The following is a 15,815-nucleotide window of genomic DNA, read 5'->3' as shown; positions in this document are numbered from 1 at the left end:
CAATTATTACTAAAATAAAACATAAACTTTTTTAACAAAAGGAGACTTATACCAGATTTATGGATCATTAAAATATTTTCATTGTTCTTATGTTTTGCCATTAGGAGATGTATATATGTGTATGTAAGTGTGTACACATGCACATATATTAGTATTAGCATGTACTGCTTTTTTAATAGAAAATAAAAATTTCTATATTGAAAGAGGTATCAGAAGTAAGGTATATGTCTTTGTGTATCTGATTTTCTAAAAAAGAGATCAATATTTGTGAAATAGAAAGTACCATAGTATGTCAGAGAGCTGGCTCAGTGGGTAAAAGCACTTGCTGCACAAGCCTGATAACCTGAGTTTGATCCTCAGAACTTACAGTGGGAGGAGAGCACCCACTCTCAAAAATTGTGTGCTGTGGTATGCAAATGGCACCCTCACACTAATAATCTAAAAGAAAGCCACCACAGCAAATATTCACCCCTGTGAGATAGAGAAATAATGGCTAGGCAGGAATAGAGAGAGGACCATCATTGACCATAAGGGGTCAGGAATTTAATGGCTAGCATCAGATGGTTTGTACACAAAGAACTTGAACTTGAAACTTTAACATATACTGGATGATGACTTGGAGACTGTCAGATGACAGGGAAGAGAAAGAGTAGGTTTCAGGTTTCAGAGACTTCAGGGGACACCTGCTTGCACCACACAGGCTGTTCTTTATTCATGTGGTGCATTTTCAACAGGGAACAATTTCTGGGCATTCACACGGTGCTTCAGAGCATAGTAGCTGGAACTTTTTACCACCTCAAGCCTCCCTTGACCAGCCATCTTCTCTCAGCACCAGTTCTAATTTCCTTCAGACCATCTCTGCTTGGATATCCCACCAAGACCCCAAGCACAATCTGGCAGAAGTTTATCAACTTCTCTCAAGAGACTGACTTTTCCCACTCATCTCTCTCTACACCCTCCTAATCCTTTCTGTGCTGATCATTTTGATGGTAGCAAGTCCAGGTGGTGACTGACCACTTGGAATGTGGCTGGTCCCCATCCCCACTGTAGTCTATTGTAAATAGAAGACTTCTCTGAATATGAAATAACTGAATATGAATAAAATGTAAAATATCAGTAATTTCAAATGATGGCATTTCGGGTTTATTATACTATATAAACTATATTATTAAAATAGTTTTATCATCCGGGCGTGTTAGTGCATGCCTATAATCCCAGCACTCGGGAGGTGGAGGCAGGAGGATCAGCAGTTGAAGGGGTCATCCTTGGTTACACAGCAAGTTTTGAAGTCAGCCTGGACTATGTGAGACCCTGCCTCAAATTTTAAAAATCTATTTCTACTTTTTAATGGGAATACTAGAAAGTTTATATTACATATATGGGTTGTATTACATTTCATGTATGAAGGCTTCTCTGGTCAACTGTTAGCCACTAAGTGAGACAGGTATATTTAGGGGCAACTCATATCCATGCACCTTCAAAATATCCTTTATCTTTTTCTTTTTTCAATGAAAACTCTGTGACAAAAGGTGTGAATGCCCAAAAGTGTTTGTCTACCCTTTGGGTTGTTTGAACATGTTCTCCCTGACTTTCAGCTAAGCATACCCCAAAATGTGTCATCTTTCTTGAACTATGGCCTTAAACAGAACATGCTCAGGAATGTACTACTTAGCTGAGCATACCCAGGAATGTGCCCTGCTACCACTGAAGTGCTTGCTCCCTTGTATGATAAAAACGTGCTTCCTTCACTCAAGAAGAGCACTGCTTTGGAAATACGCCGTGTGCTCCTTGCCTGCTGGAGGTAATAACCTTTTCTCCAAGCTCTTATTTCCTGGTGGTGCATTCTTTGGCTTTGTCCTTTTCAAGATGGAACTCTATTGCACTTAGTTACTCAGGGGTTATTTATCCTGTTTTCCGTCTCTGGGTTCCATATACAACCTGCCATGCGCCCTGACAATATACCTTGCCTCTTTCTCCTTCCTCTTGTTTTCCAGACTCACTGGTCTGGACCAGCTCTCCTCTTCCTAACAATATGTCCTGCCTCCTGCTGCTCCCCTTTCCTCTCTAATCCAAACCCAACTCAGCTGCCAATGAAAACCCTGAATAACCCTCCTAACTGAGCATTAACCTTGTTAAAATCCCCCTCGAGATGAGAAAGAAAACAAATAACCAAATAAAGTGTGAATAACTGCACTGTATAAGAACGCCAATGTGTTGGAAAGAAACAGCCACTCAGTTTTACAGGCTGCCCTTAACATAAACAAATGCCTCACACCCACAGAAGAAATGTCCCTGTGGAAAGGAAGGGAAAGCCCCTTACCTGCCTAAGAGGAAGGGAATGGAGTCTCTAGCTTTCTCAACTACCAACAGATACATAAAGTTTCATTGCAGATTGGTTTTAGTTCAATCCTAAAGATATAGAGGGCCTTGGCTTCTTTTAAGGAAGCTTATGTATAACACACATATAGTTCTGGTCCTAGTCTCAGATTTAGGAATCTCAACTTGACAAAATTATTTTCCAGAAAATTCACCCTTTCCACCCACCAAGATGACCAGAGGCAGGAGGGTAAAAAAATAACCTTAAATTTTTTAAAATGTATTTTTATTTTATGCGTAGTTTATGAGTATTTTGCCTCCATGTGTGTATAAACACCAGGTCCATACAGCGCCAGCATAGGCCAGAAGAGGGAGCCAGATCCTCAGGATTTGGAGTTACATGTGGTTGGGAGCTGATATGTGAGTGCTGGGAATTGAACCCTGGTCCTCTGCAAGAACAGTTAAGCGCTTTCAACTGTCAAGTCATCTCTCCAGCTCCAAGAAGGTAAAAATGAAAATGGCCTTTCAGAGGATCTGGGGGAAAACTAGGTGAGACTGAAGGTAAAAATGAATCAGTTCCCACTCCCTTGGTTCATTTCTGCCCATCCTATGTCACAGACAAAACCAGCTTGAAGCAAGCACTTAAGGGTGGGTGGAGACTGAAGATGTTCTTCAAGAAGAAAACTTCCTCTGCCCAGTAAAGCTTTGTGTGTCCTGAAGGGTTGGCAAAACCCCAAGCCCTGGTCTCAGTCTTCAGTAAAAACTAATACTTACCATTGTCTGTCATCTCCAACCCACACAGATCCTGTAGTTCATGTTTAAAATATTCACTTACAAGCTTCAAAAGGAAATACAGGCTTCTTTACAGTTCTATCAAGAATTGTTCTCCAGTGGGTCCCCAGCTGATGATTATAGAATAATAGGTTCTTTTCAGCTTCTAAAGCTACGCTGATCTCATCTTCAAAATCCTTTCTCATAAATGTATCCTTTTTGGCTGGGCGAATGAATGTGCTAATTTGGAGACTGAGGTATTGACAATGGTGGGAACCCTTTCCAACAGAAAGCAGCAAGTGTGTTAAGTGCTGAGCAGAACTGTCGAAAAGGATCACAATGGATTCCCTTTGCTGCACCCCGATGTGACTTTTTGTCTCTTACACACACACACACACACACACACACACACACACACACACGATGGGGGTAGAGGAGAGAGAGGAACATTCCAGAGTTCCATAGATAGGAAGTCAGGCTAAGTCATGAGCATATGGTATACTAGAAGGGTGTTCATGGCCAACCTTAGCTTGGTGTTTCCAGCATATTTTCAGGAACTTGAACTTTCTTCCCTTCTTAAGCACCAGCTGGCAGAGCTAACTCCTTTCTTTCCAGGGCAGGCGTGTGAGTCACTGTCTATCTGTCCACAGCAAGAGGGAGGAGGAGACCATCCCACAGAGCCCTGGGTGCTTGCTTGTTGTGAGGACAATGTGAGGTCTGCAGCTTCTCACAGCAGTACAAGGCAGTTTCAGGTCTACACCATTCACTCCTCGTGCTTCTCCTGATGAAGACCAGTCCATCCTCACCTGCCCCTCACCCTCCACAACTCCCTCTTGACACTGATGTAATCTATTTAGGCTGATGTAAACATGTGTCTGGTGACACTGGATGTACACCAACTGTATTATATGGATGAAAACGTCGGGTAGACCTGGACTGCACTAGAACCATCTAGGCCTGGACATCATAGATGCTTAAGAAGAAATTATGCTTCTTTACAACCCCTGTCTTTGGCAGGCACTATGGAAAGCATCTCACAGACATCACTTCAGGAATTAACAGCAAATGTATCTCCATTTTACCTTCTTTACAACCCCTGTCTTTGGCAGGCACTATGGAAAGCATCTCACAGACTTCAGGAATTAACAGCAAATGTATCTCCATTTTATCAAAGAGAGAGCTAAGGTTCAGAGAGACTATTAACCAGAATAAATTAAGTTATGTTGTCGTAACAGTTTCAAGATCTCAGTGGCATAAGGCAACAAATGCTCCTCCTAGCCTGCAGGTCTGTGTGGTTTCTCCAGGACAGCTGTCCTCTGCGTGGTGACTCAGATACCAAGCTGCTTTGGTACTACTGGAGCTGTCATCTCAACATGATGCTTATAAATTTGCCCCAACGGGGGAAGTGAGAGACTGGAGAATCTCACAGGGGGATTTTCACTGCTTCAAGCCAAGAAGTGACACATGTTACTTGGAGTCAAGATAGACCCTGATTAAATGCTAGGGGCTGGGAGATGCAACCTTCCCAGAAGCACACATCAACAAGCACTTTACAGTCCACCAGAGATAAGGGAAGTAAGCTCACTGCCCTTGAGTGGTCTTGTTGCACCCTGCTCTGCCTGTCTGGATAGTTCTCTCTGACGTAGACTGGCTTCCTTCAAATTCTGTGCCATCTGTTGAAAACGAGCATGCCAGTGGTGTTCAGTGTTATAGACTCAGCTCCCTAAGGCATTTTTCCTTGTTTCCTCTCTTCTCCCGTTCTCTCCCCCTTCTCCCAACCATGTTCCTCTTCTCTGAAGTTTTCCAGGGAGAGGTCAAGTTGGCCCAGTTTAGGATATCTGTCCTTTCTAGATGAATCAGCTCAGGCTGGGAGTGAGACGAGGATGACCACGTTTATAGGGACTTTGTCGTTCCTGCCTTAACTTTGTATAGGGAAGTAGGCAGAGAAGGTGTATCTCCAAACCAAAGGTCATTTGCAATTGCACACAGCAGAATGAGGATTTGGACCTAAGTCTGTCTTCAAAGTCTTTTCATGTTTATTATGCATATAGCTTCCTAGATATTTTAAAGTCAAATAATAAGAACAGTTCCTATCTAGACAATGAATAATGCAGAAAACTATGAATCTTAAGATAAGACTTCGAAAAGATAGTCAACATCATTGACTATCAGGAAAATCCAAAGTAAACCCACAGTGCAGTACCATTTTACCAGAATAGCTGAAATGAAAACCCTCTCCAAATGTGGACAAAGATGTGGAGCAACAGGAACTCTCAAGATTCTGAAACCATCTTGGAAAACTCCTTGGCAGAGTTTAAGTTATGTGTCTCCCTTTTCAACAACTTAGCATCTCACTACTAGAGGTCACAAAGCAAAGCATATAACCATAAAAAACCATATAAAAGAATATGATGCCTTCATTCATAGCAGCTAAAAATCAGACAGAACCAACGAACCCATCAGCAAGATGATGTTGGGAGTAGCGATAAAGTCGTGCCTTGGAATAACAGTCCGCAGCAAAGAGAATGAGCTGCACATATCTGCAACAGCACAGGAGACTCTTAAAGATATACTAAGCCTAAGAAGACACGAGTAGCCTACAATTCTGATTATGAAAGGTCTATGACAGGCAAACTAATCTCCGGTGATAGAATACTGGGTAGCTGCAGGGTAAGAATTGAGTAGGAAGGAGAAAGGGGGAAACTTCTAGAATATTGGCATTATTTTGCAGTTTGATTGTGGTAGTTACACAGGTGACTAGTTTGCCCAAAGCTTATTGAATTGTATACTTAGGAGATGCAGCTTTCACCATACATAAAATGTACCTAAGAACAGCTATAGATTCTAAGCAGCTACTTTCTCATCTTGCTGAAATCCTTTACATTGGCTCATTGTTGCTAGTGATGGAAGTCATTTGGCTTGAAGAAGAAACTCTTAAGAGCTAATGCTGAGCTATATGGACATCATGTGGTTCATCATGTAGATGAGTCACCTGTGCAAAGCAGAGTCCTTTTGTTCTAGACCTGCCTCATAGAGAGAGAGCAAAGGGACTTGATAGTCACATTGCCATCACAACAGATTGGGCAGAGGCAATCGGGCTGGGATTTAGGGAGATGTGGGTTTGAATCGTGCTTCCAGCATTCCCTTGAACAAACTGCAGAGCTTCTTGTCACCTCAACTATAGGTGAGGGACAGGACATCTACCTCACAGATTCAACAGGGAACCAGAACAGAGGGCCCAGACAGGAATGCAGAGACTACTAGTGCCTGTTGATGACATTACAGATTAGCAGAGGATTTCCTTGTCATACTCCAGAGGATTTGGGAATTTGACTTAGAAACCCATCTGAAAGTTCCCAGAAACATTTCCCTAGACATCTTTCCCTCACTAAATGAATGAGTTAGTCTATGATAAAGAAAAGAAACTCGGGGATAGATGGATAGCTCAACAGTTAAGAGTGTGCACTGTTCTTATAGACTACTGAGTTTGGTTACCAGCACAATTGCGCTGCTCACAATCACCTGCAACTCTGGCTCCAGTGGATCGGATGCTCTCTTCTAGTCTCAGTGGGCACCTGTACTCATGTACAAGTACCCTGTCCCCATATACACAATTAAAAGAATAAAAATAAAACCTAAAAAAAAAAAAAAGATCTCAGTCTCTGGATTCACGCTCTCATGATACCATAAGATTACTGTCTCCTCCACCCCCATCATCACCTCCCAGGCTCCTCTTTCCTTGGTGCCCTAACAGGGGATAGCTTCTCAGATGACAGGTTCATGTGACTGAGATGGTACACTTTATTTACTTTCATATCATTGAGATCTGGGTTACTTACAAGCCAGGGGAAGTATGCCCATCTTACCTGGATGCAGGTGGCATCTGATACCCAAGGTACACAAATACAGACAATCAGAGAAGTTCTTACAAAGGAGATAAGCTTCCAGAAGAGCCTGAGTTGGATCCTGAACTATATCGTGTCCTCTTCTGACTTCTTCCCCAAGAGAAATTTTGGACGGCCTCTCATTTAATTACCACCTTTTACAGCTAAGAAATCATTGTGATATTGTAAAAGTCACCTATTTTTCAGGCCTTGATCAGACAGATCTGAGAACAGAACCCAAGTTGCTCAGGACCCACAGTTCCCCCACAGGGCCAAGGCCAGAGCCCAGCTGCCTGTGTCTTTTCTTTAGTGAGTGGCGGTTCAGGCCAGACTTTGCACAGCCCTGATATAAGGCAGTTTCTTACTGTTGTGGGACAAGGTGCTGCTCTCTCTGAATGACCCCAGCAGTTACCCTCTTTTCCTCTTCTTGGGACATCTTCAACAACGGCCTTACATATCCTGAAGTCCAGTAGACCCTGACCTCCTGAACTTAAGCTACCTGAGATCCCTCAGTCACTAATAACAATACTTGTCCATTTCCTAAGGATTTAATGTGCTGACAAATAGAAAAGCTTACTTAAATCTTGGCACTTAGTAGGACATGTCAGCAACTAGTCTTCTTATATTTATGAATTATATTAAATTTTGTATTGTTGTCTAGTCTCTTCCAGGTAAGGTCTTGAGTCCAGCATTAGACTGTCATTTCTGTGAGAGTGAAGAGAGAATATATATTCTATTGTGACGTCATCCACTGTACCTAGGGTAGTACTGTGGGACCTCATCAGTAACAGTTCAGTGGGGGTTAGGGGTGACTTACAGAGGACTGGCTGGCCTTTTCCACATACCTATATTTATGTCATGTAGTGATATACTGTGACGTTCTCTCTCAGAACCTTACTCTGTTGACACATGTTCTGCATGCAGATGGATGTTTGTATGTATGACTGCTTCATGTTACACTTTCATTTTCTTTCCAGAGCACTCGTTTCTTTTCAATAGTCCCAGGTTAAATACATACTGTTGGGGTATCAGGTGCTCTCTTCTTTTCTGAAAGAGGACAAAGGATCAAGGCATTGTTTTGTAGATTAAATGATTGTTTATCCTCCCAACAAGCTCAGTTACAGGGTATTTGTTACTGTGGAAAAGATGGGCATCACTCCTGAAAGGGACACAGAGAATCAGGTGACATAAAAATGGAGGCCAGCTGGATCTTTGCAAGAAGTGTCCTCGGATGACCTGAGCTGCTTTGTGAGGAAAGAAGAATGTCTTCACAGCCGAGAACAACAGAAGGTGACAAGATTCCTGCAGCGTTCTGGAACGACTTCAGCAGGAGCTCTGGGAGGGAGCCCTCCCCCCTGATGATCTGTCCAGGGCTTTCCCGGATCAGCCTGCTCAGGGCCTGGGAGAAGCGTTCCTTCTAGCTGAGGCTGAGGGTCCAGGACGTCAGGACTATCACCCTATTGAAGCTTCAGCAATGCCACTGACCAATTGCAACCACATGGTCCTTAAGATCTACTTGTCCCTATGGAGGTGCGTGTGTGTGTGCGTGTGTATGTGGTATGCATGTGTGTACATGTGCTTGCCTGCGCATGCATGTGGAGACCACAGGTTGACACTGAGCATCTTCCTCTATTGCTCTTTATTTTTAGAGACACAGTCTATTACTGAACCTGGAGCTCACTGATGGGCTAGACTGACTAGCCATTGAGCCCTTGGGACCCTCCTACTCCATTCCAGCATTGGGATTTCTGGAATGAGCCACAATGCCCAACTTTTTATATGGGTGCTGGGGATCTGAACAAAGGTCTTCATGCGTGCACAGTGAGCATTACTCAATTGAGCCCTCTCTCCAGCCGTAGGAACTACTTTTGTATTCTTTTGTAGAGTTGGGGGGACAAGACAGAGTTTGTTCGTGTTGCAAGGTTGGTTCCTCCTCTGTGGCCTCAAGAACAACATGGACCTGTAGGAGATGCAAGAGACCAGGACTGAGAGCCCCAAGCTTCAAACAGCACCCCAAGAAGTCCCTGTACCCATTTTCCACTGTCCCACCATCACCACAGTGTCAAAGACAAAACAGCTTCCTAACACCCTTTTCTGTCCATATGCTCCAAAATTTTAGCTGTTACTTTTCATTTGAGCCTCCTGTAGCAGCTATAGAACAAAATCAGAATTTGAAGTATGCGAAAGTATAGTTTTGAAATCCCCTAATTTTTGGTAACAACGTATTTTCTCTTTTGAGCCCTCATTCACCCAAATGTAAAAACCTAACTTCTCCTTAAATTGGGGATCTCCTCTCTTTAAGGTTTTATCTCTACCTCAGGATTCAGACAGTCCTAAAATATGTGTGTTCAGGGGAGGGCCATTTTTTTCTGCATGTGGTTACATCAACACCCCGACCTCTGCTGTGAGAGCCTTCCCAGCCTGCTCTCTGCTCTCTCCTGTGCACTGGCACATTCCTTGTGCTCCCAGAGTGGAAAAGGCATGGGAGAGAAGTGAAGAGGGCATGGATGCAGACAGAGGGCTTCTCAGAGGCTGTCTCAGTCCAGCAGCCATGGTGGAACCAGAGGCAGGGGAAGTGGGAATGACCGAGCCCTGGTAGGCCCAGGAGGACCACCTCCTCTGCCGTAAGCTTGTGCCATTCCTTCACCTCCTTTCCACTTGCCTGAGCAGAACTTAAGGCCCAGAGCACCCCAGCCTTCTTTCTTTCCCTCTGACTCTGCCTTCAAAGCCCCACACCCCTAGCTTGAGGAACCTTTAGTTCCTGAGTGGTAAAACCTTACATTTATGTCATCACATATCTTTTATGCTCAGAGGCCTCAAGATTGTACTGACTGTCTCCAAGCCACTGCTATGGTCTGGTGCAGTATTGCCTAGTATTGCCTGTATACCTAGATAAGGTCATCTGACCTCCCTCCCTCCCTCCCTCTTTCCCTCCCTCGCTCCCTCCTGTCTTCTCTCTTTCCTTCCTCCGATCCATCTATCCTTTAACCTTCCTTCCATCCATCCATCTGTAAGCATGGGATCAGGCCCACTGAAGTATCTTCTTTGAACCTTTGTAAGTCCACCTGTGGTGTCTGTATGGACTCCCTCCCCGCTTCTCTTCTCCTTTCTTCTCCCCTCTTCCATATGAAGATCTACCAGATGCTTGTGGGGCCTAGACCTCCCACTTACAGGAGTATCCTATAGGATTGGCCCCAGTGCTGGGTTCTGGCTCTAGAAGACAGCCTGGTAGAAAATCAGTCCCACTGGTTGGAATAGTGTTTCTCACAATCCCATGAGTTCAGATGGGCACCCCTGCCATGCTGAAGTGGGGTCAGTAAAGCTGTTTGTATGAACAGTCCTTTCCATCTCCCAACAAGAGATTTGTTTGGTGTCCTGCTTTCCCCGGGAAGACTTTGTTTTCTCCTTTTCTTTCACTCAGGCAATAAGCATAAAACATGAAGCTACTTCTAAAACACAGAGAAGTGGCATGAACTAACAGAAAACACAAGGAAAAGCTTATCAGCAAGCCTACCCAAATACGCACAGAAGTTGTAGGCCATAGTGTCTGTACTGAGAGCCAGAAGACTGGAGATCTGCTTAGTTCTAGCCCTGACTCTGCTACTAACTAGCTGTGTGATTTGGGGCATGCATCCTGATTTCTCTGGGTCTGTTTCCTCACTTTTAAAATGAAGAGGATAGATGGCCAGATGGATGGGTAAACAGATGGGTGGGTAGGTAGACGGATGAGTGGGTGGATGGATGAGGAAGCCTCCTGGATGACTGATTGGAAAGAGAAGAATTGGTGGAATTGGTGGCTGTCTAGCCTTGCTAGGTCTGTGCAGTTGATAGAGTTACCATTTCCCTAGTCATTTTACTTGTCTCCCCACTCTGCGTAAGGCTTTGTTTCCAAAAGCAGCTTGGTGATGCAGCAGAAAAGACTACTTTTATGTGCATGAATGTATTGTCCTCTGTTAGGGTCCGTGACTCGATGGGTCCCCTCCAGGTAACAAATACATGGGATTGGAGATGTAAAAATCAAGCAGAGTCTTTACTTTCCAGCTAGCTGGGGTCGACTGATTTCCCAAGACATACAAGTCTGGTCAGAACGATCGACCCCCATTCAGTTTTAGGCACAGATTATATAGGCTCACATAGTCATTACACAAAAAGCATTCCTCAGCATACACTTTGATCAAACATCTTCTAAAAGCTATAGTTTCGGTTAAACATCTTTTCCAGGAAGGCTAGATCTGGTGTAAGCCTGGTGCAACTTCCTTCTCTTTGTTCCTTATCGGTTATCTGGTATGTGCAAACAGGCCTACAGGACACATTGTAAATCAACTGAGTCTGGGGTCCAGGGTCCAGGAAGGAGGTTTACAGCACTTCAATTCTTAGCATTTCAACTAGGTTAATCATCCATGTGTGGTAGATACAAATCAGGCAGAACAGGCAAGCTTAGCAAGTAAATCTAAATCAACATTTTAAACAGAGTTTTCTATCAAAATGCAGAGTTCTTACAGCATTCATCAAGGTATTTCATTTTTTTTCCCAACATCCCCCCCTTGTCTTGGTTAAACTGAGGAATCTTCCTCAGCTGACTCTACAACCTGGTGCTTCTGCCGCAGCACCAGGAGATGAACCGAGTCTATTCTTTCTTGGACAAACCTCAGCCGTCTGTTTACTATACAGGGCCCAATCGTGACAAGCAAGAGGAGGATAATCAAGGGCCCTACAACAGTGGAGAGAAGGGTTGACACCCAAGGAGTTTGATTAAGCCAAGAGCTGAACCACCCTTGACTGGCTTCCCTTTCCATCTTTCGTTTCTCTAATCCCTCTCGTATCTTTGCCATGTTATCCTTTATTATACCTGAATGGTCTCTGTAAAAACAACATTCCTCCTTCAGGGCAATACACAGTCCCCCTTGCTGTAGAAACAGGAGGTTCAGCCCTCTGCGATTCTGTAACGTGATTTCAGCCAGGGATCCTATAGAGTCCTGCAGTTTGGTTATGGATTCTTCTATTCTTTGTAGATCTAAATCCAGGCTAGTGCGCAAAGCATTATATTGGTCCCTCCCTTGTATCAGGGCAGTGGCTCCAGTGCCAACTCCTGCTGCTACACCTGTACTAATTAAGGTTGCAAGTGTCACGGCTAAAATCACTGGGGTTCTCCTAGAACACATCGGGAAAGGAAGAGAGGGAGTGTAAGTGTGCAGAAACTCTTCCTCTGAGTGATAAACCAAATGGGGAAGAAGAATTGTAAGAACACAAAAACCTCCTTCCTTAAGAACATCCACCGAAATACAAGGGGTTAATCCTGAGGAGCATGCCCACCAAGTATTTGGAGGGGGAATAAGGAAGGCCCCTTTTGACTTAGAGAGATTCTTGGTCTGGTTACAGAGGGAAGAGTATTGTAGTGGAATCTCACCGAGGCATAGTCCCGATCCTGAAATCTGCTCCAAAGTAATTTTAGGTATCGTACCCCATGCACATTGGGAGACATTATGGGAAACGTTGTAGGAACCCATAGTAGCAATCCCCTCTAAATAGGGAGGGGTAACAGTATAGCAGAGCCAACAAGATCTGGCCAATTCAGGGCTAGTTGCATTTAAGAGGCTATAAGTTTGATTTATGATTTTAACAAATTCCTGTGACCGCCTGTAATAGCGGATCTGAGACAAAGGCTTAGGAGGCCTTTTGGTAAATCCTGTAGGTAGAGTTGGGCCAGGAGGAGGAGAGGGAGGGGCTCCCTTGGGCGTATCCATGGTAACTCTTGGGACTAGCACTGGGTTGGGCCCTACTGCGGTGACGAAAGGCACCTGGCGTCTAGTGATTGTAAACAAAATTGCAGACCCATAGTTATGCAATCGCAGGCCCCATGTATTAACCCCTTCCCATCTGGAGAACTTTTTTCCTTTTTCTGTGAATCTGATAAGCAAAGGGTTGCAGGCTTGTGGTTCGAGCCCCCAAGTTGGCTTACAAGGGGGGCCTGTCACATCTCGTTTGAGGGTGATGTAGTCCCCACGGGCATTACTTAACCAGTATGTCTGACCCGTGGTCTCACAGCCCCATCGTGGGCAGTAGTACTGGTCTGGTCTCCCACAACTGGGCTTATACTGTGGCCCTGGGCAAACATAGAATTGTTTTTGTCTAAGGTAGCGAACTCCCGATTCAAACTTGCAATTGTATCCGTGGGAGGAGTCTTCCACATCTCGGGTAATCGCTGCCCATTCCCGGTCCCAGGCCCCATCTACCAAAGTACAGAGGTCTATATCTAAAGGTGGCCACAAGGTATTGGGGGGATACACGGCCGACTGCATTAACACTGGGGACCCAGTTTCCAAGTTAGTGACAACCCAAATAACTTGTACTGGTATGTGTGGGTGGTCCCATCTGCAAAATGTCCGCAGTTAGTTGCTAGATAATATATTACCAGCAACATCCTCACCCATCCAGTCTGAGTGGAAAGCTTCATAAGGGGGTTTCGAAGGCAGTGGGGATGCTGGCAGGTCCTGGGATAGCACAGGGTGGAAATCCTCTTAAGTTCGACTCAGCCGTATCTTTAGAGGGTTGTTTGGATCTTTCCACACTTTCCACGTCTTTATGTCGAGCTCTGAGTCTTGGTGAGGTGATGCTTTACGAACGTGGGTGTGATGTACCCAAGAAGCAATACCGTCAACCTTCAAGGCAGTGGGAGTAACAGACAACACAACATGAGGTCCCTTCCACCTAGGTTCAAGGGTCTTTACTCTGTGTCTTTTTACCCAGACTGTGTCCCCCGGGGAGATACCATGCTCTATATTAAGCACCTTTCTTTCTCCATAGTAAGCTCTGATTAGGGGCCAAATTTCCTGCTGTACTTTAGTGAGAGATTGTAATACACTCAGGTAGTCAGGTGCTGATCCTTCTTCCCCCGGGGGCAACGCCCGCCTGGTTATCGGTGGCGGGGCTCCAAACATTATCTCGAAGGGAGTCAGTCCATGCACATAGGGGGAATTCCTGACACGGAAAATGGCTAAGGGAAGGAGAGTCACCCAGTCACCACCAGTGTCAAGGACCAATTTAGAAAGGGTCTCCTTCAAAGTCCGATTCATCCTCTCTACCTGCCCAGAACTCTGTGGGTTATAAGCACAATGTAATTTCCAATCTGTTCCCAGAGTCTGGGCTAGTCCTTGCAGGACTTTGCTAACGAAAGCCGGGCCGTTATCAGAACCTATGACTTCAGGGACTCCATACCTGGGAATTATTTCCTCAATTAGCTTTTTTGCTACTACCTGGCTAGTTTCATTTTTAGTGGGAAAGCCCTCTACCCATCCTGAGAAGGTATCCACCATTACTAACAAGTACTTATAACCAAATTTACCTGGCTTTACCTCAGTGAAGTCTATCTCCCAATACCTTCCCGGTGCCCTCCCCCTCTCCCGGCTACCAGTTGGGTGGAGCTCCTTTGGGGCTGGTCTAAGTTTCGCACAGCTGTTGCAACTTCCCGTGATCAGTCTTGCTGCTTTAGTCTGATGTGGGAAAACCAGCTGTGCATTTTGGAAAAGAGTAAGCAACTTCTTCCAACCTAAGTGGGTAGATCTGTGTAAATTAGTTAACATGTATTTCCCTAATATTTCTGGTAGAATCAACCTGCCTTCCTGGTCCCGGCTCCAACCTCCTTCCCCAGTCCTCCCCTCCGGTGCTCGCTTCTTTATCCACTCTAGATCCTGTGGAGAATAATCAGGTTTGGGGGGCAGAGTAGGCAGTTCTGGTATCGGTACCTCTAGGGCGGCTAGTACAACTGGATCTCCAGGACTGGAGAGGGCCACTCTTTTGGCTTCCGTGTCTGCAAGGTTGTTACCAATGGCCTCAGGAGTCTTCTTGACTTGGTGTCCAGGCACGTGTATGACTGCCACTGCCCTGGGTTTTTCTATAGCTCTCAATAGTCTCTGGACTTCCTGTAAGTTCTTTAGTTCTTTTCCTTCAGCAGACTGGAACCCTCTCTCTCGGTAGATGGCACCGTGAACGTGCACTGTGCCAAAGGCATATCTACTGTCCGTGCAGATTTTAGCTCACTTGCCTTCCGCCCTTTCTAGGGCCTCTGCAAGGGCAATGAGTTTGGCTTTTTGCGCAGAGGTACCTGGAGGTAGGGCAGCACTCTAGATGACGTCTCCTTCTTGTGTTACCACCGCTGCCCCTGCTCTTCTGACTCCATCCTTCACAAAGCTGCTTCCATCAGTGTACCAATCCAGCTCACTGTTTGGTACCCTTGTGTCCCTCAGATCTATCCGAGTCTGGCAGACTTCAGATAGGACATCTCTACAATCATGGGCCAGGGCGGACAGGTCTGGGTCTGGCAAGAGTGTGGCTGGATTTAAAGTTACTGGGGCCGAGAAGGTAATTCGGGACGAGTCTAATAAAAGCCCCTGATAATGGGTGAGTCGGGCATTCGTCATCCACTTCCCGGGAGGGTGTCAGAGGATTCCCTCCACCGTATGTGGTGCTGTTACCTTCAAGTCTTGTCCAAATGTCAGCTTGTCGGCTTCCTTGACCAACAGGGCGATGGCTGCCAGGATGCGTAGGCAGGATGGCCATCCTGAGGCCACAGGGTCCAGTCGCTTAGATAAATAAGCCACCGGTCTTTTCCATGGACCCAACTGCTGGGCCAAGACCCCTTTAGCGACTCCCTTCCTTTCATCTATGAAAAGGGCGAAAGGTTTCTCTGGGTCCGGCAGAGACAGGGCTGGGGCCTGAAGGAGTGCTTCTTTCAATCGGTCAAATGCCTCTTGTGCTCTTGGCTCCATTTCCAGTCGGGCCCGTCTTTGGTGGCTTCATACAGTGGACGGGCTATCTCTACATACCCAGGAATCCAGAGTCTGCAAA

The 15,815-nt window shown here is 45.3% G+C and overlaps 1 protein-coding gene across 1 annotated transcript; it reads right to left on the bottom strand.

The window, feature by feature from the left end:
• Window positions 1–13,504: 13,504 nt before the first annotated feature.
• Window positions 13,505–15,736, bottom strand: LOC115070051. Its single transcript, XM_029562572.1, has 4 exons — window positions 15,443–15,736; window positions 15,190–15,358; window positions 14,314–14,964; window positions 13,505–13,630 (listed from the first exon to the last, which is right to left on the bottom strand). The coding sequence occupies exons 1-4, from the start codon at window positions 15,734–15,736 to the stop codon at window positions 13,626–13,628; spliced, it is 1,119 nt and encodes a 372-aa protein (XP_029418432.1). The 3' UTR covers window positions 13,505–13,625.
• Window positions 15,737–15,815: the final 79 nt, after the last annotated feature.

This window comes from Nannospalax galili, unplaced genomic scaffold (genome assembly GCF_000622305.1).
Source record: "Nannospalax galili isolate Female #2095 unplaced genomic scaffold, S.galili_v1.0 scaffold30, whole genome shotgun sequence".
Lineage (NCBI taxonomy): Eukaryota > Metazoa > Chordata > Mammalia > Rodentia > Spalacidae > Nannospalax > Nannospalax galili.
This window is presented reverse-complemented; position numbering and strand designations above follow the sequence as displayed.